The 25,001-nt window shown below is 50.6% G+C and overlaps 1 protein-coding gene across 1 annotated transcript; it reads left to right on the top strand.

Moving 5' to 3' along the window:
- Positions 1-734: 734 nt before the first annotated feature.
- On the top strand, positions 735-24,724 carry DHRS11 (dehydrogenase/reductase 11). Its single transcript, XM_068655757.1, has 7 exons — positions 735-946; positions 11,981-12,190; positions 18,240-18,334; positions 18,821-18,950; positions 19,636-19,728; positions 20,561-20,626; positions 21,656-24,724. The coding sequence occupies exons 1-7, from the start codon at positions 815-817 to the stop codon at positions 21,695-21,697; spliced, it is 768 nt and encodes a 255-aa protein (XP_068511858.1). The 5' UTR covers positions 735-814; the 3' UTR covers positions 21,698-24,724.
- The last annotated feature ends 277 nt before the right edge of the window (positions 24,725-25,001 follow it).

Below are 25,001 nucleotides of genomic sequence, written 5' to 3'. Positions count from 1 at the left end.
ATAAATAAAGTGTGTGTATATATATATATATATATATATATATATAGTTTATATATATATGAACTATATATATAAACTATATATAGTTTATATATATAAACTATATATATATAGTTTATATAGTTTATATAAACTATAAAAATGTGCAAAATTTAAATAAAGAATATTTAATATTCATATATGTATAAATATTATATATTAATATATGTAAGTAATATTATGTATAATATGACTATATACTAGTATTAATATATAATATTAAAATATTATTATTTAATATTATTTAATATATGAAATTAATATATAGTATTAATATTATATGTAATATTACGTATAATATTAATACATAATATTTAGTATTAATATATAATATTAAATAATATTATACAGTATATAATATACTATAATATTTTAATATTATATTTTAATATTATGTATTAAAATTATATGTTAATATTAATATGCATAGGAAAATTTGGTGTATGTGTACTATATTTAGTATAATTTATATAAAAGAAATGATATAATAAATATATAGTTTATATAGTTTATATAAATATAAATAATATATAGTTTATATAGTTTACATAAAATACAGAAATAAAGGCCACGAGCCCTCAGTTCTACGAAGGGGGGCGTGGCCTATAGACACGTGGGCGTGGCTTATCGCCCGAGGGGGCGTGGCGTAGCGAAAGGGGCGTGTCCCCCGCGAGGGGGCGTGGCGGGGGGCGTGTTCCCGGCGGCGGCGGGCGGTGCATTGTGCGGGGCGGCGGGGCCGGGCCGGGCCGGGCCGGGCCGTGCGGGGGCCGTGGCCATGGAGCGCTGGGCCGGGCGCGTGGCGCTGGTCACCGGCGCCTCGGTGGGCATCGGCGCGGCCGTGGCGCGGGCGCTGGTGCAGCACGGCATGAAGGTGGTGGGATGCGCCCGCAGCGTCGACAAGATCGAGGTACCGGCAGCGGGGGGGCGGCGGCACCGGGGAACCGGGCACTGGGTGGGTGGGGGGGGGTCCCTGCGAGCCTCCCCCGGGGGTGTTTCGGCTGCGGGGGGCTCCGCGTGCCCCTGGTCCCCTCCTGTTCCCCGGCACCGCCTAACGCAGGGCCCGCGGGGGGCCGCTGCCCCGCGAGGCCTCGCCGCCGGGGGGCGTGGGGAGGGGGTGGGGGGCGATGGGGGGGGGTCCCGGGGGTGGGGGTGGGCGCTGGAGGCAGGCTGTGGGGCCGGGGGGTGTTTCCCTGCCCTTACAGGGTGGGGTGGGGCGCGGCGGGGCTGCCCCGGGTTTTGTTCCCCCAGCTGGTGTTGGGGGGCGAACTGGGGGTCGCTGCTGGGGGCTCCCCCCTGCCTTCAGCCCCAACGCTGCTGTTCTGGAGGCGCAGCGCCTGTGGGGCAATGCCAAAAGGAGATCTCAGAGCCCGCTGTGTTTGCTCTCCCTTCTCCAAACATCCCCACAACTAAGTCTGAAACCTCCCCACGCTGGCTTAGGAATAAAGGTGTGCGAAAGCAACAGCTCCCGTGGTGTCCCCGGCTTGTGTCTGGCTGCACCTCACAGCGGCCCAGCGAAACCTCGCTTCTCTCTCAGCAAGGCCGAGATCCCCCCGTTCGCAGCCTCTGGGGACTTTTCTAGCAGCACCTCCTGAATCCGGGTGGGACAGCAGCGAGCCGGTGTCACTGCGCCCATGGGCACAGCATCGGGGGTTTGCCTTCCCCAGCAGGTGCAGGACAAAATGGGCAGCAAGGCAAGCGAGCCCAGCTCCCGTTTCGTTCTCCTACTTCATATGGTGTAAGAAAGCGCCGAGTGTTGTTGTTTTTTGTTTGTTTTTTTTTCCTTTTTGATTGTTTGCGTTACGTGGGAAACTCAGATCTTAACTGATGTGGAGCTGGATGAGACCATGGGAGCGAAAGCTGAGCCTCTGCGGGAGGAGAAAAGCCGGAGTCAGCACAAAGCCTCGCAGCCTGCTGACAGCGCGGGCGATCTTTCCGAACATCCCCTGCTTTTATTCCCTTAGCAAGGGCGATAAGGACTCAGGGCACTGCTGACCACACCGCCAATAAATCGTGCAAAAACCCCCAGGAACAAAGTTGGCATTGGTGCTGCTGAGGAGCAGGGTTAAAAAAGGGGAAGCTCGGAAGAAACAAAACTTTTCCCCTTCTACACCATCAGTCAGAAGGATGCCGCTTGTAGAGGGCAGAAAACTGCCTGGTATAACTGATTTAACTGGCCTTTGGGGCTTGCTTCTACTTTCCCAGTGCTGTGCCTTACAGAGCTCCTGCCCGTTCATACCCTGCTGTAGCCTTGCGGAGGCTGGTGGAGGATGCTGCTGCATCCCGTTCCCCTCTCACGAGCCATTTGCAGTGTCTCCCTGTTCCCAATACCCCGTTAATTGCTTCCATGGGGCTGGGCAGCCCCGTTCTCCCTCCTGCTGGGGGTCCTCAGGAGCCCCCACTCCGTGTGAGGGGAGGCTGAGGGTCTGGCCTCAAATGGGCAACTTCGCCCTGTGCCTCTTCTCTGCTTCCTTCATTTCTCAGCCTGGTTTGGGCATTCAAATCTAAGGGAAACATTTCAAGAGACCCCAAAGAAACTTGATGAAAATCAATGAAACTTGCTTTATCCTGCTGTACTCCAGACATGTTCTGAAAACCTTCCTTTCTGACTCTTCCCTGGCAAAAACATGATTTATATTTGAGACAAGGGGGCTCTTCTAAGGGCCTTGCCTCTGTACTTGGGTCCGCACACAACGCGGCCGTGCAGTGGGCGATCTGCCCGGGCTGCTGCGGTGCCGAGTGCTCGCTGTCTCCGCGGCTCTTGTTACTGTCACCCTTCAGAAAGTTGAGTTAAACAATGCCACCAATGTTTGTCCCTGCTTGGTTCTTTCTCCCAGGCTCTCTGAGGACCAAACTGTGTTTGCAGCGCACAGCCGTTTGTTTTGGTAGGTGTCTGGACTGTGTTTTGCTCTGTTGCTATTCTGGTTTTATTTATTGTCAAGCATGTTTCCTTAAAGAGGAAGAAAGTCCCAGAGATGCTGCTCGCCTGGGGAAGGGAAGGTGGTGGAGCTCGGAGTGGCCCAAGGTCGCTCTGGGATCGGGTCCATCCCTCGGACCGGTGCCTGTGCTGGGGCAGAGGCTGCCTGCTGCGTCCTGCCACGCCTTTGGGGCAGACTTCTGCACGGTAACCAAGCTTTCCTCCAGGAGCTTCACCGTTTATTTCCTTTTTTCCTCAAAGATATTCAGGCCGTAGACTATTGAGCCCGCACTGGGACTTGGGACTTTGGACGTGGCTGTAGGAAGCCGTCCTGAAGGGGCACTGTGCTCGGAGGGGAACGGGAAGGTTCAGGCTGCCGGCCTGTCCTTGGGGTGCTCAGCTGTCCTATGGCCAGCACTACCCACAAATTGCCCACTGCCACCTCTGCTGTTTGATTTTCTGAGTCCTTGTTCGGGTGGAGAGGGGATGCGGGCAAAGGAGAGGCTGGAGCATCTCGGCAGAGGTGGCTGCAGGACAAATCTTTTCGCTCTATTAAAATCAAATAATTCGCTAAATACCACTGTGAACGGTGATGTGCAGAGAAGTGAACCCAAAAAACAAATCAAGGCATCTGGAGATGGAAATAGAGCAAACAGCAGAGTTTAAAAACAGTGTTACAGTGCTCGCTTTGTAGCACAAAGCCTGTGTTTTCGTTAGTGGCAGGTACTGGAGTCATCCATTTTAAGGCAAGGTAGCTGGAAGCACTCTGTGGTGGTTTTATAACCTAAAGTAAACGACCGAAAGAGGACGTTGTCTTGTGAGGAGTTTAACTCGGGCAATAAATATGATGTCAAGATTTCTTAATCTCTTGGAAAATCAGATAAGGGCTGGAGGCACGATAACGAGGGAATTGCAGAGTTGTGGTTTTGGTGTTGAGCCTGTGCCACGAGTCCAGGGCTCTTGATTTGAATTCCGAAATACAAATGGTAGCGGCTCACAAAAGCTGTAGGATTTTCTCCTTTTCCCTTCCCACACATGATGATGGCTGAGCTGCAGCTCCAGCCGACCGCGGTGGTGCGCCGTGTCCTCTCCTCTCAGAGCTGGCTTTGACTTTTCTTCTGGCACATCATCGTAGGTGCGGGCATGGCAAGAGCTCGCCCTGGCAGCCAGGTGTCCCCTCTGTGGTCGCGTGTGGCTGTGACCGAGCGTTTACAGCCCGGTGCTGAGCCTCCTGCAGCCTGGCTCCCGGCTCCTTGTGTCCCCCTGGCAGCTTGGGGGCTGCCCGACGGTGCCTCGTGTGCTGTCATCAGGCGTAGAGGGACCAAATATAATTAAAATGGCTTTGTTTTACTCTGGCATGCCAGAAGATAATTTGGGTTGAAAGCTTGCTCTAAGTGAGAAGCCTGGAGGTGCCAGCAGCTGTCGAATACGTTTTGGCATCTGCTCTTCCCGAGTGTTTTCTGCTCTTTGGATGTCCGCGTGTGTTTCAAGTCAGGAGTGAGCTTCACTGAATTAGCAAAGAGGTTTTTTTGTAGCCTATAAGGCCAAGCTCTGGTGGCAGCCACCCCCCCCCCCCCCCACAATCACAGGTCCCTGTCACCCATCCCTTGGGTTCGAGCGTGCAGGAGGCCTGCTGGGCTTCAGTTTCCAGTTAAATTTTAGAAGTTTTAGTTTGCCGTTTTCTTCACCTGTGTGGGTGAAGCTCACGAGGAGCTTTGGACACTCTCCATCACTTTTGGAGCTCAGGAAGGTTTGAGGTGTCCCTGCGAGGAGAGCTTGTGGCAGCGGGCAGCAAGGAGCGGTGCCACGGGAAGGAAATCCCGTGTGCCATCGGGTCGCGTGCCGCTCTGTGGCCTCGTTTTCCAAGGAAATCCCATCGGGTGCCGCCTTGCCTCCTTGTGTGAGGGGTCTCCCAGCCTCCGAGGGTTTGTTGTTAGCGGTGGGGGAGGGCTTTGTGCAAGGAGAGGGGTTTCGAAGCAGCGTGCTGTTTCTGAAGAGCTTGCAGACAATGCCTGGTGATGTGATCCTCGCGGAAAACCCAGGCTTTGATGGTCCCCCTGGTTGCAGGACGTCGCGTTGTGTTCCTGCCTGCATGAGTCGCACCAGCTGGATTTTAGTAAAATTTAATTTCATGCATTTATATACTTGCAGAGAAGGGCAAAATTGCTGGCAGGAGCTCTCCTTCCAGCCCCGTTATCAGATTTTATTTTTAAATCTAATTTTTTCCTCTTTAAGAGTGGGTGGTTTCAGTGGGGGATCCCCGCTCCCCAGCACTACCTGGCCCTTTCTTCCCGTCCCCTGCCCTCGCAGAGCAGCCTGCTCAGCAGGCGAGGGGAGCCGAGGGCTCCTCGGTCAATGACCTGTTTCGGAGAGCCTTGGAGAGGTTTATTAATGGGCATTGGGTATTTTTTTTGTTGTTGTTGGGGTGAGGAGGAGATACAGCTGTGCAGGAAGCAATAAATGCTGCTTAAATTACCAGCTTTAACTGATTAATTCTAATGCCCTTGTGACAGTTATCGATCAAAGGTAGCATTTATAACCAGGGACTGCCTCGTCAAGGTTAGATCTTGCTCAAGAAATACCCCCTGATAAGCTGAGCCATCGATTGCACCTTCCTGCAGTCCGGCCTCCGAAGGGATCGGAGCTCTTCTTGCAGCAGAGCTGGGGCCGTGTGGGATGGGGAGGCACAGCCGGGGGTCCCAAACCTCCTTGGGGACCTCCTTGTATTCCCCAGGGCCCTGCTGAACCTGCCTGTGAGGTTTGCTGGGGCTCCGTGCCTGCCTCAGTCCCCGTCGTGGCACGCTGCTTGCAAGGCTGCTGGGCTGCGAGGGAGCCCCATTAATTATTTTTAAGGCAGCAGGAGCAGTTCCAGGCGGGATAATCCCAAGGCACAGCCTACTCGTAAATGAATGACCTTCAGGATTTCCTTGGCCTCTGGAAGGCCTTGTTTCCGTGATGCTGGGGACTCAAGGCCTCCGAGGTACTTTTATTGCCACTTGTCCCTGACCAGACCCTTCCCTGAGAGATACGAAAGAGATGCCATAATTGCTGCGGGAACGACCGCTTTGCTGTCCCGGTGGCTTTCCTCATCCTTGAGGCTGAGGTGTGTGGGGGAAGGGTTGCTTTAGACCTGCCTCTGTTCGTCCTCCTTCCCCCAGGTGTGCTTCAGAAATGCCTCGTTGTGTAAAATGGGGTCAGGGTGGCTGCTGAAGCCACCTGCGTTTTGCCTCCTCCACCCCGACTCTTTCTCTCCCTTCACGCTCGTGCAAATCGGCCGTGGCTCTGCTGGGGCTGGCGGCTTAGCTCGGGATTAGCAGTGCCGTGGGTGCGGCCGCTGTCACGTCGGCACCCACACGGTGCTCGTCACGGTGCCCGCGGTCAGGGCAGAGCTGCAGCCGTTGCTCGCCTCTAGGCCGTGAACCTGGAGCACTTCAAAATTCGGGACCTGCCACCCGAATGCTGCCAGCTGGGGAGACCGGCGAGCCCGCGAGGGAAGGCCGGCTGCTTTGCGTTAATCTTTCCTTTCAGAAGAGGATTCGTTTAGGATTACACGGGCGCGGAGCGGCAGCCGATGAGGCAGATCAAGGCGCGGGCTCGCGGCTCGTTCCCTGCCCTCGCGGTGGCGGCGCTCGGTGTTTGCTGACACCGGGGGAGAATGTGGGAAAACCTCCAGCTCTGCCCATCTGGGGGCTCTGAGGAAAAATCAGCTCTGTGCCATGGGGTGCTGAGGGGGAGGCCCATCGTGTGACCCCACAGTGGGGCTGTGCCACTGGCACATCACTTCCCAGGCAGTGCCGGCCGTTTGCCAGCCCTGCTGCCAGCCGCCCCTTGCTGTAGTGAGGTGTGGGCATGGGCTGGGCTATGGGATGTTCACAGACCCTCACGAAGAAGTGAAGGATGCTCAAATCTTCCTGGGCTGGTTCCCTGTGCAAGGAGCTCAGAGCTCACTGGTGGGGTGCCCGGTGCCACTTGTGCACCCCCCAGGCAGGGACACGGGGCTGGGAACAGGGAAAGCCCCCGGGTGAGCTGGGGACAGATCCCTGCTGTCCTCGTGAGTGCTCCCAAGTCTTACACACAAAGCACGGCGAGGTGTTTGGTTGCAACAGGCGCAATTTGGGGTGGGTGTGTGGTGATGGCTTCCACAGGCCTCAATCACGCCTGAGCTGTTCAGGGTATTGCTGCGCACCTCAAACCTCTGCTGCAGGATTCGATGCAGTTCGATTTACTGGCTGGTTGTGCGGGTGAAGGGCAGGCACGGTGCTGATTTTGGAGCCCAGCTGCAGAGCCTGGGTGGCAGCCGGTGTGAGATGGAGCTGTGGGGGCAACATCGAGGTGCGACTGCGCTGTCGGGTACCGTAGGCAGTCAGTGCTTCAGATGCACCTCAGGTAAACACTCTGAAAATGGGTGTAAGGCTTCTTCCTTCCTCCTGGGTTCTCACATGGTTGCCCCCAGCTGAGTTCTGCACTTTGCTTCTCCGCTTAAAGCTTATTTTCCATGCTCTCCTCTCCCCACTGTTGTGCCTTGTTTTGGAGCAGAAAAGGATCTGAGCTGAGGGACAGCGGTTTGCAAACAAGGAGTAAAAGCATTGATTGAAAGCTCACGAGAGGGCAGGAGAATCACTTTACCGTTTTATTCATTTGGAAACTCCTCTCAGACTCCTATGGAGGCCCTGTCTGGGGACCTGAAGCCACACAAAAGGAGCTGGAAGAAATCCGAAGCAATAATCGTATGCAAGCAAAAAGCCCCAGGTGCCTGGCGGCTCTCGGAAGGGGCTGGCTGTGATTATCTCCATTGCACAGACAAGGAAAGGGAGCTCTGAATCTTGCCCATGGTCTCTGAACACGCTGTGGAAGCTGCTAGAACAACCCCAGCCTGGTGCTGTACTCAGTGTATATCTCTTCCTCTGTGCGGTTGCACTGGTTTTAAAGCTTAATTAAACGAACCTTCCAACTTGCCAATCGGTACAGTGGAAGGATCAGTAAGCCCCCAGTTTTCTTTCACAACCGTGATGCTATTTGTCTTTTTTTCTTCCTTCCTTCGTTTCCTTTGGATAAAGAAAGTAACGGGGGTGACTTGAGTTCCTTTCCAGCTGGTTTCTGGGCGCAGCGATGTGTTTAAGCATAAGCTGAGGCCGTGGGATGCACGTACCTGCGAGGAATGGCAGGTCAGATTAAAAATTACCTAATGGCTTCTGCTGGCTTTAATCTCTCCGTACTAAATGTGTCTGAAGTTAATAGGATGGTTGGCCAAATAAAGCCCTGCGTGACTCTTTTCTTTTTTTCCTCCCCCTAAGAGTCCCCTGAAATGTTGATATCAATTAGTTTTGTACAACCGCTTTACCAGGGCTGAAGCGAAATGCGCGGTGCTGGGCCCTTTGTGAGTGTCTTGTGCACGAGGAGCATTAACCCTTCCTTGGGAATATGAACCTACTCTTAGCATTTGGAAAACATCCCATAAATGTCAGGCATCCCTTTGGACCTTTAAAATTAGACAACTAAATAATACACGGTAAACATCATAACCAAGTATTCTTCTTTGTCTCACTTACGTGTCAGTGCTTGGTGTTTTTTTTTCCCATTTGCTCATTCGTTGCGTCCATGGCAATAAATGGCTCTAGGTTAAACATTTTCACCTACAGTGTCATTATTTTTTCCTTATGTTGTGTTCTTCTGGTGTAAGCCGGTAGCTCTGGGCAGCTGTCAGGCCATTTGCAAGCATCCCATGATAACGGAGAAGTGCAGAGCTGCTTGGGTCTCGTTTCACATCTTCAACTCCAGCAGCTGGAGGTGCCCCTGCTCTCGCCTCTGTTGGTGCAATACGTGGTCACTCATCACTCATGAAACCTGGAAAAGCAGCTTTTTTTTTTTTGTTTTTCTCCTCGTGCGTCTGCTTTCCTTTAAGGGGAGCGAACATTAATTGAGGGACTTGACTGATGCTCTGGAAAAATATCGCGAGCTCCCTAATTCAGAGAGTTACTTTACATAAGTCTCCTTTTGCAAACTTACCCACAGCTGATGCTTTGAAGAGCCTGTGACGGCTGTGGCTTCACCTCGAGATGTGTGCAGCACGTTCAGCTCAGCCTGGGTGTCAGTGGTGTTTGGTGCTTTGCTTTCAAAGAGAATTTGTTAGCACAAGGGGAGCCTGAGATGAAAGGAGCTGTGCGGATTCCCGTTTGAGGCGGTGAGAAACCAGACAGGAAAAGCAGGATCTTGGCAGATATTTGTGGGCGCATTTCTCTGGTCAGCTGTGGCAGAGGAGCCCGTCTCTGAGCAAGACAGAGCTTGCTCTTGGTGCATCTAGGCCATAAGCTAAGGAGGGTGGGTGGGCAGCTCCACCGTGATGGCCACTGCTGGTCAAAGCACCCCTCACGTCACTGCCCCCTTGTCCTGTGCTGCAGCCCGCGGTGTTCGGAGCTCACGTCCTCTTTTGGGGGACTCATCCGAATCCCTTGTGGCACACCAAGAAGAATTTCACAAGTGTCAGACCCAAGCCGCGGTGCCCCATGAGCACATAGCGCATGGATGGCTCTCCGGGGGGTGCTCCAGTTTGGGCAGCCCCAAAGCTGTCAGCTCCGTGCCAGTTTATGAAGAACGTGGCTGAGGGCAGCCTTGCCCGATTTCCTGCTGTGTCTTTGCAGGAGCATCCATCCCCGGGGTACTTTTAGCATCTTCCCGCAGCCCTTCATACGGCTTCTCATTTTCTAAATGCCGCCCTTGCGGATTTTTCCCAAGCCGTTTTCTCAAACGCGTGCTTTGATCTTTTAAAAAGCTTTTAAAATTTTTTTGAAGATGAGAGATACATAGCTCTCGGACATTATCAGCACGTAGTCAACAGGATTGCACGTACGGCACAGTGAAACCACCCCTGGGAGGGTGCAGAGAGGTGCGATTTAGTCCCGGGGGCGCCTTTGTTCTCCGTCGGGCAGAAATATTGCCTCTCAGCCCCAGCGGAGCCCTCGGGGGAGCGCAGTGCTGTGGGGATGTATTGATCTCGGGGCTCCTCACATGGTGCTGCAATGCCTGCGGTGCCCAGAAAGGAGAGCAGCTGCTGGGCCAGACCTTTAGGTTGGGGTTTTGGTCCGAGACCCGTGGTCTGCTGCTGAGAGCCCCGGGAGGCAAACCCGAGGAGCTAAACTTGTTCAGGGATGTGCATGGCCTCTGATGCGGTCTTAGGGTGAAAATCCCATACTGAATAGAGCTACTTGCCTCAGAGCAACGAAAGTCAACGTGCTGAGGGGGATGTGGGGGTCCTGGTTGTGCCTCCCTGTCCCTGGGAGGGTGCCCAGCCCTGCTCAGGGTACGGCTTGGGGAGGAGACAGTTGGTCACCAAACAAATCCCCTGTAAGGGCCGGGACCAGGAGCACATCTCATGATTTAGACTTGGGGGTCAGTTCACATCTTCGTGTGTTTTTTCCTGCCTTTTTGGACTTGGTGGCATCTGACCAAGTTGCCAGCTGGGGCTTCTGCCCCTGCGGCAGCTGCTGAAAGGGACGGGGCTCAGCTCTCCCCAGGAGGCAGACGCCTTCGCTGCTCTCCTCTGTCCCTCCTGCCTTCGTGGGCGAGCTGTGCGTGGGCTCCTGTGTGTGTTGGTGCAGATGAGGGGCAGGTTTTGTCGTGTGCCTCCTCCAACAAAACGTGGGCATCGCTCCGCGCCTCTCCCTGCGGCGCCAGGAGGGGCTGGGCCGGCCGGGGAGCTGACGCCGTGCCTCGCAGCAAGCAAACGAGGCAAGCACGGGCTTCACGGTGTCATTTTTGGGTGCTCAGGGGTGCTGCAGCGGGTGCCCTGGCTCTGTTGTGGCTGAGTTGGGCTTTGCTGTGGTGTGGATGTGCTGGAGCACGGCCTAGGCCGGGCGCTTGGGATGCCGTGGGTGTGCGATTGCTGCCCCGCTGCCTTTTGCTTCCTTTCGCTCCTCCGCTGGGCCTCGCTCCTGCTTTTTGCTGTGGGTTGCAATCACCTTGGTATGCGGGGAGGAGCCAGGGAGCTGCCTCTGACAGGACGCGAGCTTTATTGCACCCGCCGAAATGTCACATTGGTGAGGCTGCTGCAGGCGATGCGGTTCGAGTGATTTGGTGGACGTCTGTAGCCAGAGTCCCTCTCTCCACAGAAACCAGACATCACGTGGCTGCCGCCTCGCGCTGGAAGCTGTCACCGTCTCTAATATGACACATCAGAGATGAGATGCTGCTTCTTATTAGCATCAGGGGGGTAAAGGGCATCCTCCAGAGACTTCGGTGCGGTGGCTGCAGCATCATTAACACACACGGCCAGCAGCAGCTCTTGGCCTTTCCTTTGCTTCATATCGTCTAGTCTGATAAAAGATCTGGAGGCTCGGAATAATTGTTGATAATGGCTAATGAGGAATTGTAAGGCCTGCGGTTGCCACGTCCTTTATCCCTGTGGCAGACTTACAGCATGGTGGCTGCTCCCCGCCCGGTGCCACAGCAATATTTGTGTTGTGCCAGCTCGACCTGTGTGGCTCAGGGTGATAGACACACACAAGTCTGTTCCTTCTTTAAAAGAAAAAGGTTAAAAAACTGAAGTCGATGCAAAATTATGTTATACAAGCAACCACTTATAGCAGATGGGGCTCTGTTGCTGAGGCACGGGTGCTACTTAAGCACGTGTTTGCACAGTCAGGGCTAGACAGTTCAAAGTCCCAATGCCAGCCTGAATTCCCCGGCGATGTGGCGGAAGCTCTGCCCGGATGCCAGGCTGTCCAAAGGCATCTGTCTCGGCGTGGTGTCACCCAAAATGCCATGCACAAGCAGCCGCCGGTGTTGGGCTCTCAGCCACCCCGCACCTCCTGTGGCATGGTGCAGCGGGGGAGCTGTGCCCAGCAAAGGCCGAGGGAGGGCTCGTGTCGGGCTTTGGTGCTTGCTTTGTGTCTGGCAGCCTGCAGAGGTGGCAGGGATAAATGTGTTCCCGTTGCTCCCCTCGCACTGTCTGAAAAAGCAGCGCTGGTCTCCTGGGGCTGTCCCCGAGGAGAGGAGGCTGATGGCTTTTGTCTTCCTTTCTCTCTCCCTCAGAAACTGGCAGCTGAATGCCAGAGCGCCGGCTATCCTGGGACCCTCATCCCCTACAAGTGCGACCTCTCCAACGAAGAGGAGATCCTGTCCATGTTCTCCGCCATCAAGACCCTTCATCAGGGAGTTGATGTGTGCATCAACAACGCAGGGCTGGCTCGGCCGGAGCCCCTGCTCTCGGGGAGGACGGAGGGCTGGCGGACGATGATAGACGTGAGTAGTGCTGCTGGGCTCAGCAGCCTCTGCCTTCTGGGGGCTGGGTCCTCAAGTTACAGCCACCTGTAAGAAAGATGACAAAGGGACCAGAGAAAACTATCCACATTTTTATTTTCATTTATTTATTTATTTATTCAAATCAATCCAAACTGTGGAAATGATGAGATGAGGGAGAGCTTTCCCACCGGCTTCCCATTTGTCTAAACTACACTCAGCTGCATTACGTAGATTTTTATTTATTCTGGCCGCCAGCACCAGTGTACCCATCTATTTATTTTGTGTGTGGAGCTGAGGACTCACTTCCCATCTGGCTCCGACCTGGCTTTGGGTCGGCTGGTCAGGAAGTGGAAAGGCATCGTGCACTGCTGAGCCTCCTGCCTTTGCCCTGGGACACGAAAACTTTCAAGACCTTCAGTAGCATTTTTTCTTACGTTCTACGTCTTTCTGAAAGCTGATGGGCCTCGCTTCTTTTTTCTCCTTAAAACAGGAAATAATTGAATACCAAACACTGGCTTTTGTAGCTAATCCTGTTAGTTTTAGCAGTGGGTTTTAAAATGGGCAGGTTCTTTTTGGCTTAAAAAGCTGTAATGCTTTTGTCTTTGAAGCTTCATTTTCTGCCCATAATCTGGTTAGAGCTCGATATGAAGGAGCCAATTTCGTCTGCCCAACAGGGAGGTCGTGCAGATGGCTCAGGCCGGTCACAAGCAGCACTGCCCCCGGGGTGCTGCTGTCCCGAGGTGCTGCTGTGCGTCGTTTTGGGACTTGGCAACTTCTGGCACACAGCACTGGCACCCGTGGCTGTGGGACCTTGGAAGTTTGCCTGCCCTTGCCACGGTCCTCTTGTGCTGGCCTTGCTTTAGCTCTGGCAGGAGAGCTGCTGAAGCAGCAGCATTTCACAAAGGTGATTTTTTTCCCCTCCTATGCTCTATATTTTTGTGTAAAGCACCCTCACAGGGGCAGGATTTGAACCTTTCAGTAAACCATGGCGTCTTTGAGGCACCTCCTGCAGCTGTGTGAGCTTGTCCTAGTGAAGAAAAATATGTTTGAAGAGCTGCTACAGGCCTGGGGCCTGCTGTGCCTGGCAGCAGTCGGCCCGTGTCTGTAGGCCCTGTGGTGCCCAGCGGCTCCAGGGGCTGAGCAAACCGAGCCAGGCAGGCACGTCGAGGCCTCAGACTCCTGCTGCCAGGGTGAGAGCTGCCGTATCCTGGCTAATTAAGTTCTCGTTAGGGTTTTGGCTGCTCTGCTCGCTGCTGTGAGTGCAGCCAAAGCAAGCTCTGCTCGGCTTTGTCTGCCCGGCCGGGCTTTTGTGGGTTGCCCAGCCCGGGTCACGGCACCGCCGCATCTCCCTCTCCCAGTTGCCATGGAGTCGTTAAAGAAAATTAAGTGAAGTGTAGCTGAGCCTGGGCTGGTGCAAAGCAGGGCATTGTCTCGCTGCAAGCCTGGGCCCGTGGGTCGCCTGCACCTTGTAAGCTCCTTGTCCCAGTCTCCGTCATCGTGGCTTGTGTGGACGTCTCTGTGTGCTGCTGCCTGTCCCTCGTGCTCCTTTTCCTTTGTTCTTCTGACCTTTTGTCCTCTTTGAGGCAGCAGGCTCTCAGGGGATGTGGCTTTTACCCACTGCCTTCTCCTCTTCGTGCTCTGTTCCCTGGCTGCTCAGGTCTCGGTGCTCCCTTGGTCTCATCTTCCGCTGATTTGGGGAGCAAGATTTTGGAACGGGGATCATCCTGCATGAGACCATCTGTGTTGGTGTTTGCAGCGGCCAGAAGTGGGGTTTGGGAGCCTGTGGGGTCACCCTCCTTGCAGGCGCTGCTGCACACACAGTTTGGAGCTGCTTCGGGATGACGGATGGGGTGGGAGGAGTGGCAGGGCCGTTGATCCACAAGGGCAGGGTTAGGAAACCAGGCTGGGGGCATGTTTTATTCCCAGAGGTGATCTGCGCTGCTGTGTGTCTGTTCTCATTTGCTTGGTAAAAATGCTCTTGCTGTTGTGGCGTTGGGAATAGACTGAGACACCTAAGCCACCTTCATATACAGGCAGATGTTTTTTTTCCTCATCAGCTTCCCAGCAGCTGGTGGGTTTGCACTTGGTTTGTGTTTAATTGCCTGAATAATGCTTTTTTTTTTTTTTTGCCTTTTTTTTTTTTTTTTAAATACAAAAATGAAGCCCTGGGACACTCCAGAACTGAATGCATGATGACCCACCTCAGCCTAAGCAGCCCCGCCAAGCCTGGGCTTTGTTTTTCAGCCTGCTTGCAAACACTGGAAATAGCTGTGGGTTTTTCCTTTCGCTGTGAGCATCCAGTTCTGTGGCTGCAGCCTCCCTGCTTGGCAGTCTCGCTCCCAAGCATGCCGGGGCTGAGGGGCAGCAGGGTCTGGGGGAGGGATCCGCACCGACAGCGCTCCCCGCCGCGCACGCCAGCCCCAGGGAAGCACTCGCCACGTCCATTTCTTCTACATGCTCTGAAGCTCTCAGGGTCAGGACGGGAGAAGGTTGCCAGCGCCTTTCACGGGCCACTGGGCTTTGCAGAGCTGAGCGGGAGCAGGGAGGCTTCTTCCACAGGCAGCCTGGAGAAAGGTGCTGGCGAGCAGCTTGGTTTGGGGTGCGGCTGGAGAGTTTTCAGCGTTCTGCTGGGCTGCAAGACAGGAAAAGTTTCTAAACAGCCATCGATGTATTGATTGGAGAGGCATTAGGGCTTTAAATTAAAGGCATTTTTTTCTTTTAGGTAAATCGATTTTTGTTTCCATGAATTTTTTATGAGCTTTGAGGCTGTCCGTCTTTTTCCAGGCTCCTCTCTCAGTATGCCCATTCCATAAATTTTCTTGCTATACCTCTAACAGGTCAAGTCATGTTTTCATTTACTTATTCCTCCTCTTTTTTAACGTTCCAGTTCCTTATTGTCTGGTATTTGCTCTTAAGGGAGAAATCTACAGGAGCTTATTCTCCCAGGGCTGCAGAGGTCTCTGGTTAGGAATTGCATCTCCGCTGCTTTCCAGCGGTGCTGAGCCCAGTGCTGTCAGCTGGCAAATTCGGTGTGCACAAGTGAGGAAGCCTTTTATCTCGGGCAGGCTGTAAGCCCTTCTTTTGGTTCACAGCTTCCCCCTCTTTTCTTTACATTTGTTCGCAAGATTTGCTCTACGTGAGGCTGGAGCAAAGTCCTCTGGCCATCCCCAATCCCCGCGGGAGTAGCCGGGGCCGGGTGCTGTGTACACACTGACTGCGGGCTCTGGGATCTGAGCAGCTCCTTCATGTTTTACCTACTGACCTTTACAGCCAGGAATTCAAGCTGAACTTTCCACTTGCACTGTTCCAGGCACAAAGGACCGCAGCACACATCCCTTTGCTCCTGTAAACACTAACTGGGTTTGATTCTTCTTGGCGTTATTCTTTGACCAGCGAGGCTCTCTTCTTCTGGCTTTTATATACCATCTGTGTATGGATATGTTTTCAGTAAACGGCATTTTTATTTGGTCATTAGGAGCAGGAATACTCATTTTGATGCCTTAAAAAAGTCTGATTCTGGGAAATGAACTGCTCAGCACTTCCAGGAACAGGATTCTTTATGTTCTTCCAACCTGGCAATTGGAACTCATTAATTACTAGAAAATGTGCCTTCATTGTTTCTGTTGCATTAGCGCACACATGCCACAGTCGCAGACCTGCTGCTTTGTGCAGCATGCTGTGCAAACGTGGAGCACAGATGTACTGGCCATCTTTGCTAAGAGACCTTTGAACCTCTTGTTCTTAAAATAGCAACAAGTGCTGAAAAATGTCTTGCGTGGATATTTGTAGCAGTGGCCTTTATATTGTTTCTGGAAGTGATGTAGCCCTAAGTCCTGCTGTCTTTCCAGGCATGTTTTTAGGTTCCTGAGTGCCTGCTCTGTGTTTTGTAATGGAATGGGGATCCCAAAACCCTGTGGGTGCTACTGGGAAAAGACAGTGAGGAATCCCAGTTCAGCTGCCTTCCAGCCAGTTGTTTTGCTTTACCAGGGTGTCTTATCGCACGCAGGCTCTGGACTTTCCCATGTGGCTGTTGATTAGCATCTTGCTTTGCCTGTAGTTGTCAAAATGTTGTAACGCTACCCACGCAGGGAAGTATTGCTCAGCGTGAGTCACAGCGTTGGAGCCCGGCTCGGTCCTGGCTTTAGGCTGATGTTACCCTCTAGTGGCCTGTGGAGCTGGGCAGCAGCTCTGCACCAAAACCACCGTGCCTGGTGGGTCAGTGTTTCTTGAGGCAGGGAAGAAAGCAAGATATTCCTTGTCATGAAGGTGTTTTTTTTTTTTTTTTTTTTTTAATACTTAAAGTTGCCAAGATCCATATGTGAAAGGACGGGCTCCTCACTCGGTTGGTGTATGAGACTGGAGCAGGTCACTCCCGCTTTCCTTGACTTTTACTGTGAAATCCCAAAGATTTCAAGTGCCCTACCTGGGCTGGGCTTCGCTCCAGTGCTGAGGTGGTTGTGCAGTTCTGCTGACATGTCTGCTAAGTTTCTTCCTTGCACAGCCAAGGTAAATCTTCAACCTGGTGCCAGGGAATTTATCTCTCTAGTTCCAGGTACGATGGCTGAGATATCCAGCAGTGACTGTGTGCTCAACCAAAGTGCACTTGGAATAGGGTGATGACTTTACTTATTGTGTTGCCTGGGTACTTTGTGATAACATCAGATAAGAATGCTATTTTCTATGCCAAAACCCATAAGCATGGCCTCTATTAATAGGAAATAATGACCAAGACAAAAGCAGTGACTGGGAGATCCTTCAGCTGACCCCACTCATCCTTGGAGTGTGCTGCTCAGTAATGATGTCTCTAAAACCCTTTCTGCCTTTTACTTTCTAGTCTCCAAACTGAAGTTCCTCCTGCGGCTGCATGTCCGTTTGTGCTGCCAAGTTTTAGCTAGCCTACCCAGTTGTTTCTGAGTTTTACACAGATGATAGCCAGTTGTTTGCTGTCCGCATGACCTTGCTCCTGCTCCTTCTCCCATTTATAGTTGCACCTGACTTCTGATTCATCAGAAACGTAGTTCTTCCTGGATATTTAGCTCACAGTGGTGTTTTTAAACCCGTCTGGCCTGCTCACCTGGTTAAAAAGTGACATGCCTTTAGGTGGGACCTGCCAGTGTGTCTGGTGTTGAAATGGTTGCATCCTTTCTAGAGGGCTTCAGCAAACACTTCCCACCTTCCAGCTGCTCTTCCAAATCTAAAGCACTGTAAATTCAGCAGCAGTGCTAAGTGCTCAAGATGACATGCTCGTTGGTCTCGCACACACCTCTGGGTCCTTTGTGCTGTTGTACTCCTGCTGGGGGAATTTCCACATCTCTGTCTTCCTGGAAACTTTGAATCTGCATTTTATGGCAGCAAATGCTCAAGGCATCAATGCATTTAAGGTGGCACCTTGCAGAGGTGATACGACCGAGTTTAACTGAACCACAGCGTGCTGGGCAGTGCTGGTCCAAAGAGCAAGTGCTTGGAAAGCGCTGGATTACGTGACAAAGGACTCGATTAATTACCTTGTCCTTCCTTCCTTGGCTTATCCAGTTAGGGCTGAGGAAGATGTCAGCGAGCAGCACGACAGGTTGGTGGCTCTCATCTCTCTAGGGCTCTTTGCCCCCTGCAGCCCTGCCATGGCACGCTGTGATCTTTGGATTCATTTGGATTCGTTGTGGGAGGCTTTTTGCTGGCCGTGTGGTCTGCAGTGCCTGTGAGTGCCTGGCTTTCTGACAGGCAGTATCTGGGGATTTCCTCGTTAACTAGCTGACCTAATTACCTGCTGCTAGTGTCCCATGGGCTCTCCAAACCCCTGTGTGCTCAGTGCTGTGCAAGACAGTTTTATCCCCTGGACAGAGTGCTGACTGGGGGGAAGTGAGTTTTGGTGTCTGTTCCCTTGGACTCAGCCCTCACGCTTGCCCATAAAACAATTAAGTCCATTTATTTTTGTCAGAGGCCAAGGCCTGTCTCACAAAACTTCATCTACGGCCCTGTGTGTGCAGGGAGGCTCCGGGGGTGCCAGGCCGGGCTGCTGGCCTGAGTCCCCTTCCCTTCTCTCTTCCCTCAGGTCAACGTGATGGCTGTGAGCATCTGCACCCGAGAGGCCTATCAGTCCATGAAGGAGAGGAACATCGATGATGGGCATATTATTAACATTAACAGGTACGCGAGGGGGGAATGCGGGATCAGCCAGGGGGATTTCAGCGGAGGGACTTTCACCTTTCATGGTTGGCCGATGGATGCCTGAAAGTGGGGAGTTTCCAAGGATTGTGATCCCAGAATCATAGACTCATTTAGATGGGAAAAGACCTCTAAGATCATCTGGTCCAGCCTTTAACCTACCACTGCCAAGTCCACCATTAAACCATATGATGGTTGGTTTTCCAACACCCATTTTTAACCTCTGCTGGTCAAAATACAACAAAGACCAAAGCAGGGTAATGGCAATTATTTGCTGTAAGGTTGCAGATTGAAACTCCTTCACCAGCTGTGTCACGAGGAGCACCTGGTGGTGTGCATCTCCTCAGAGGGGTGTGGGAGAGGGGAACTCCTCACGTAGCCACCACATTAACATCTCCTCCCGTGTTCATTTTGGTGGTTCGACCATCCTGTTGGTTCTCAGCACTTTCCTTTCTGCTCTCTCTTCAGCATGAACGGTCACAGCGTGGTGCCACAGTCAGTGGTGCATTTTTACAGCGCCACCAAGTACGCGGTTACAGCACTCACAGAGGGGCTGAGGCAAGAACTCAGAGAAGCAAAGACTCATATACGAGCTACAGTGAGTACTGTGGGGTTTCCTTCCTCTTTGCTTGTTTTGCGGGTGGTAGGGAGCTGGTAAGTTTTGTGGGGCAGAGATTTTTGCTTTGGGAAACAGGCGAGGAAATGCAGAAATAGCACTGGGCACACTGTCAATGTCCCAGCCCCGTGGCCACCTGTCCCTGATCACCAAGCAGGCTCCATGCCTCAGTTTCCCTGGGCAGAGAAAGGCAATGGGGCAGAAGGTGCAGCAGCGATGGGCTGTGTCAGAGAATTAACTATGGGGGTGCATGAAGTGGGCAGTTGCTTATCAGGGCAGTGTGTGGGACTCGTGACGGCAGAGGGGGGCAGTCAGCTGGAGCTGTTTGCTCTCATTCAGAGCTTGCATCTCAGAAGTGATGTGTCCAGAAGTTAATTTATATTGCAAGCTTTTCCATTGTTTTCTTTGCCTCTGCGTCCCTTTGGGTTTTGAGGAGGAAAGCATCCATCAGCAGTTTCCCAGAGGAACCTGCCACAGCAATCATTAAGGCAACGTCTGCTCTCTTAAACTATTCCCCTAGAAAAAGGGTGGGTAAGGAGCACAATAGAAGAGGCTTGGGTATTTTGGCTTTTTCAGTGCTAAAATCTTTTCTCTCCTTTGTTTTTTTTTATTCTTTCATTGAAGGGGAATTACAAATCCTATTAGGATGTGCTCTGCTCTTTTCCAGTGTATATCTCCAGGACTGGTAGAAACAGGATTTGCTTTTAAACTTCACGATAACGACCCCGAGAGAGCTGCTGCAACCTATGAGAGCATTCGGGTAGGACATGGAGAAATGGAAACAGAGGGAAGTGGTTCTGATCATAGCTTAACAATTTCTCTCCTGGCTAATCACACAAGGAGTTAGTTATGCAGAATGTGTAGTGCTTTCCAGCATAGTTGGCATCCTCAAAGTCAAGTGTCAGACCTCAGATATTGCACTGATAATTGCACACTACGCAAATTTTCATCAGGTTCAGTTTCTCACTCCCTGTATTCTTTGTGGACTTCTTTATTGAAGGGAAGTCGTAGTAAGCAAATGTGCCTACACAAGGATGGGCAAGAAGAAACAAATGTGTGTGCTGTCTTGCAAGTGGCTAGCACGGGATTTCTGGTGCTTCTCTGGTAATTCTCTGATGCTTGACCTGGCAGAGTTACTGTGCCAATAGCTTTGCAAGATGCTTAGCCAGGCTGTGAGCCAGAGCAGCTCTTGTACTCATCTTCATGGTGCCCCCTCTTTTCTGCCAAGGAGCTGCTCATTTGCACTTTGCCGTAGCCTAATTCTGCAAAGACACCTGAAAAACGTCCTCTCAGTTCTGGAGAGAGGTATTGTCTCCATCTCTGTTTTTCTGCCCAGCACTTCAGGATCGTAGTTCTAACAGACACCTCAAAGCATTTTGTGGAAAGATTATTCACATTAAATGGAGAGGTATCAGCATCAGACACTTTGTTAAATTTTTAATGGATTACTTTTTTCCTGCTTGCTTGCATCTTTTTGAAATGCCCTAGTGACACTTTTGAAACTTGTTATTGATGGTTAGGAAAGGAGTGATCTTTTGATTAACTTCTCCTAAGGTGCCCTTTGTCTAAGAATTTCTTTCATGTCTTCCCAGTGTCTCAAAGCTGAAGATATGGCTAATGCTGTCATATATGTCCTCAGTGCCCCACCTCATGTACAGGTAAGCTGTGGCTGGGTTGGAGGACTGCTGTGGGTAGCTGAAGGAGGAAAGGGTAACTGCTGCCCTGACATTTGCTAATCAGTGTTGCAGCTGCGGTATCAGCTGTGTGCTTAGTGGAGCTGGGGATTAGCAGTGATCACGTTTGTTTACAGTTCCCTTATGGCAGCTTTGGGATTGTGCTGCTCAGGCTACTCACACCTCTCTGCATCCATCAAAAGCTGCTCTGACTGCAGAGCAGGACTGCAGCAGGAGGAACGGGAGGGCTATGGGCATGTCTTGCCCTTCCACACAGTGCCATCTGGGATTTGCTGGTAGTATTGCAGCTGGGTCAAATTCTGCCAGCTGCCAAATAATGTGTTGGGCTGGATCCTGCCAAGTGCTCCTCAAGGGTGGTGCAAGGTGCTCGCACTGCCAGAGGGACTTCCCCCCAGTGAAACAAGATAATGAGCAGCTTTGAGCTGGAGGCGGGAGGAGGGAGGAATGGTGTCAAAGTTTAGGATGTTGGCTGAGTCCACACATAAGTTGCTATCGCAAAAGCAAACTTTGGTCACAAAAGGCTTAGCAAACCCCTGATGTGAACTCTGCTCCTTCAGAGCAAGGTGCAATCATCTTGACATGGGATCAGCCTGGTGGCCCAGCACCTTGTGTGTCCTGGCTCTAATGCAAGCTGGCTTTTTTTGCCTTAAGAGGATAAAATCTCCTGCTGAAGAGGATAAAACCTCCTGCTGATGTGGAGAGGTGCCTACAAGCAGTGCTTCTGCTTGATCCTCCGTAAGCAGGACCAAACTTAAGGCTTGATTACAAACTCTTATGATTCAATGTCATCTTATACTCTCTTCTGTGCTTATTTGTGCGTTTATACCTTCTGAAAAAAGCAGAAGTCACATTCACTTTTCTATATTTCTAATATCTCAGGCTTATTTCTAGTCACACGAACTTCCTCTTTGTGCATTTTACCACTGTAATAGCAGTGCAAGGTTTAAATTGGACTTCAGTGCTGCAGTAAAACCATGCCTTGGTCTCTTCCAGATTGGAGATATACAGATGAGGCCCACGGAGCAGATATCATAGCAAATGAGGAAGACTGTGAGCAGCACCGTGTATCCACTCCACTTGGAACCCTCTGGCAATGTAGGGTTTCGTCAGCTGGCTAGCAACGTTTTATTCAAGTACCAAGGATTGTGTTTGAAGAATTATTTTTCTCTCCCTCTCTCTGAGCTGGTGCTGGTGCTGAGCCAGTTTTAAATATATATATATAGTAGTGGGTCTCTTTCACCCCCACTCCTTTCTGAAGCTGCTTGAGAGTAAAATGTATTTGAAAATAATGCAGGGAAGTGGTTTGTGGAAGATTGTCTCCAGACTGGTTTCTTCTTCTTTTTCCTTTATTTTCAAGGTTTGTTTGATCTTATTTGATGATGATGTGTCTGGACTTAGGGGAAGCGGCAAGAGGTGTTTGCCAGCTTCCATGTGGTTAGGGTTTGAGATTTTCAGTGGATGTCATATATGAATTCATTTAATTTGGGGTTTTATTATCAGTTTGATGCTTATTTGGTAATGATGCATGTGATATTTTCTTCTCTCATATCCCATTGCCCTAAAGCCGATATACGACCTCACCCTACCTCCCCAGACCCTCCTTTTCCATTCATATGAATTGTGCCTGCTAAGTTTGAGGAGGTATGAATGTGTGTGCTTGATATTTCTTTCATTCTTTCTTTATAGGTAGGTAGGTAAATAGTTTGGGGAAAAGTACCTGTATTTTTGCAGGTTAGAACGATCATCTAAGTGGCATAGATACAGTAAGAGTGAGTTGTTTGGTATTTTTAATAAAAATTAAATGTGCTGTCTTGTGATCACCTTTATCCTTGGTATCATCTCCCAGCACTCTTGATGTTTTTTTGTATGTTTGATAATAGCATGCATTGACACTTTTTTGGAAATGTTGATCGGTCTTAGAAAGATGTATGGTGCCGTTTAAACACTGATGCTGATCACTGTTGAGTTGGAAATGTTGGAACTTTGTTCATATGCAGAGATACAAACTCGGAGAGAGGGAGTGAAATGAACCGTGCTGAAGCTGTCCAAAATGAAAACATAATAGTAGGGGCATTTGCCTACAAAGCAGAAGGTAAAAGGTCTGGTTCAGATCTTGTTCTATGCTGGTGCAGCCCCGCTGTTTTGCTCTGGGTTTACTCCGACTTGAGGGAGGAGGGAATCAGCCCCATAGCTGATATGTGCAGAGATGGAGACCACTTGAGCTGTTTTATTTACTCTTACAGTGTGGCAGAAACACACCTGCATGTAGTCCACCTCGATATAGAGCTATGGAGCTGCTGATGTACATGTTGCCTTAAGATTGCAGACTTGTGCCTGCTGAGCTCTGAATTTCCCGCAGTGTTTTGGAAGGCGAACCTGTCATTTTAGGTGGAGCAGGTCTGGTCAGTTGATGTGAGCGGAGGACTGAGAACCAGAGAAACTTGGTTTGGACTGTTTTACTTATGCCAGTGCAGCTCTGTGGGAGTTCATCTGTGTTATACCACCATAAGGGAGACCGGAATAGGGCCACTACATCATGAATTTCAACTCCCTATGTAACCTTGGGCGAGTCGTGTTACCTCTCTGCCTCAGTTTACCCATCTGCAAAATGGGATAATAATACTTACCTACCTCACAGGGGTGTTGTGAGGACTCACAAACTGTTTTGTAAAGCACTTTGAATATGAGAAGCGCTATGTAAGTGCTGAGTGTTGATATGAAGTATTATTATTAATGAATCTTGTGATAAATAGAATTCCTTGTGCCAAAGGGAGCAACTGTAGAAGGATACAAGGAGAGAACCGGTAAAACATTCCTTGGTAATTGTAAAAACAAAGGCAATTTGTCCCTCTTTTTTTTCTGTTTATAAATACATGCTCGTGGTGTGTTCTATCCCTTCATCATCTGTCACCAATTTCTCCTGGCAAGTACACATAACCTTGTCTCTGGATTTGGCCTTTTAATTTACTCTGAGTGAAATTTGTGCCCTGTGGCAAAGTCTTGCACTACTCTAATGCACTGACCTCCTCCACTTTGCCGAGGCAGTGACTTTGAGTGGGTTCTTTGCACAGAGCTGGCTTTCACCCATGGCACTGAGTTAGATCATGTCCTGCAAGGAGCAGAGCCAGTCCGGGTCTGCACACAGCCAGCGATGCTCACTGCAGCGGAGAGAGCCTGTGCCAGCTGGAAAAGCTCATCAGTCTCCGTGCCACCGTGGTGCTCAGTTCAGAGGCACTTGGGTAACGAAGGTCCAAGCACAGTTGTGCTTTCTGTAACACCCCCGTGATGTTCAGCTAGACATAGCACAAAAACTCTGGGTGTTTTCCATAAGGTTTCTTTTTCAGGAGCTTGTTTGAATTCAGCACATGCACTGTGCAGAGTGTGCCATCTTTTGAAAAGAGAAGGTGGCTGAACTGGGAGTTGAGGGCTGAAAAAATTGAGAAGATTAGGAACTTGTGAAATGAGCAAGGGTGTGGGAAGCAGTAGTGAGGAGTCAGAATTGGTGGCTCTAACTGTGTGAAACTGATGTTGAAATGCATAGCTGAGGCAGGGACCTGACTTACCTTTCTGCTCTGTAAAAGGAGGCTTCAGAGAGAATTGCCTAAGATGTAAGGCTCTGAAAAAGGGCCGGTCTGTGCAGTCACTCCCTGCAAAAACACAACCTGGCTGACCTGCGGCCCTGGAAGTTATTTTTTCCCCCATGAATATTTGTAACGTTTGCAAGTCTATAAAACAACCTCTCATCCTTGAAATGATATCCAGTATATATTTCCATTTTTAATGAGTTATGGGGGGGGATAATTCCTGCTGCCAGGTAACTTCCTGCCTTTGGCTGCTTTCCCACACGAAGCACAGCCCACAGAGGGGTTTGGCAGGGGTTGCTTGGCTGCTCTGCCTTGTGTAACCTGGCAGCACCTTGAACCATCTTCCTGGGGGGAGATGGGATTGGCAACGTGACTCCAAGGCATTCCAGAACCCCAAACAAGAGGGTAAACTGTGTAATTTATCAGTAGGTTTCTAATTGTGAACTGTAAAATAAAGAATAAAAAGAGGCACACTGTGGTTCTGTTGTTGTACGTCGTAGTTTTTGTGTGAAGACGTAACATCCTTTTTACTGTTCACAGCTAAACCTTTCTTTTGTGAAGATTTCAAAACAGAAACATGCGAATTTGGTTCTTCACGGGGGAAAAACTGTAATTGCTTTCTAGAGCAGAATAGCATCCAGTTGTCTCACGGATAACCTGTGGAGGCTGGACTCGCCCATCCATGCTCAAATGAAGCTGTACTCCACAGAGGTTTGCTGAAATCCCCAGGTAAGCTGCTAAACTATGCAAGGGAT

This window comes from Anas acuta, chromosome 19, assembly GCF_963932015.1.
Source record: "Anas acuta chromosome 19, bAnaAcu1.1, whole genome shotgun sequence".
NCBI classification, from domain to species: Eukaryota; Metazoa; Chordata; class Aves; order Anseriformes; family Anatidae; genus Anas; species Anas acuta.
The sequence above is the reverse complement of the archived record's forward strand: the minus strand, read 5'-3'. Positions and strand labels throughout refer to the sequence as shown.

Excerpts from the sequence above, each read along its gene's own strand:
- DHRS11 (XM_068655757.1), top strand. The coding sequence starts at position 815 with ATGGAGCGCTGGGCCGGGCGCGTGGCGCTGGTCACCGGCGCCTCGGTG. Across the intron at positions 12,191-18,239 it reads GCTGGCGGACGATGATAGAC|GTCAACGTGATGGCTGTGAG; the intron begins GTGAGTAGTGCT and ends CTCTTCCCTCAG. Across the intron at positions 18,951-19,635 it reads AGACTCATATACGAGCTACA|TGTATATCTCCAGGACTGGT; the intron begins GTGAGTACTGTG and ends GCTCTTTTCCAG.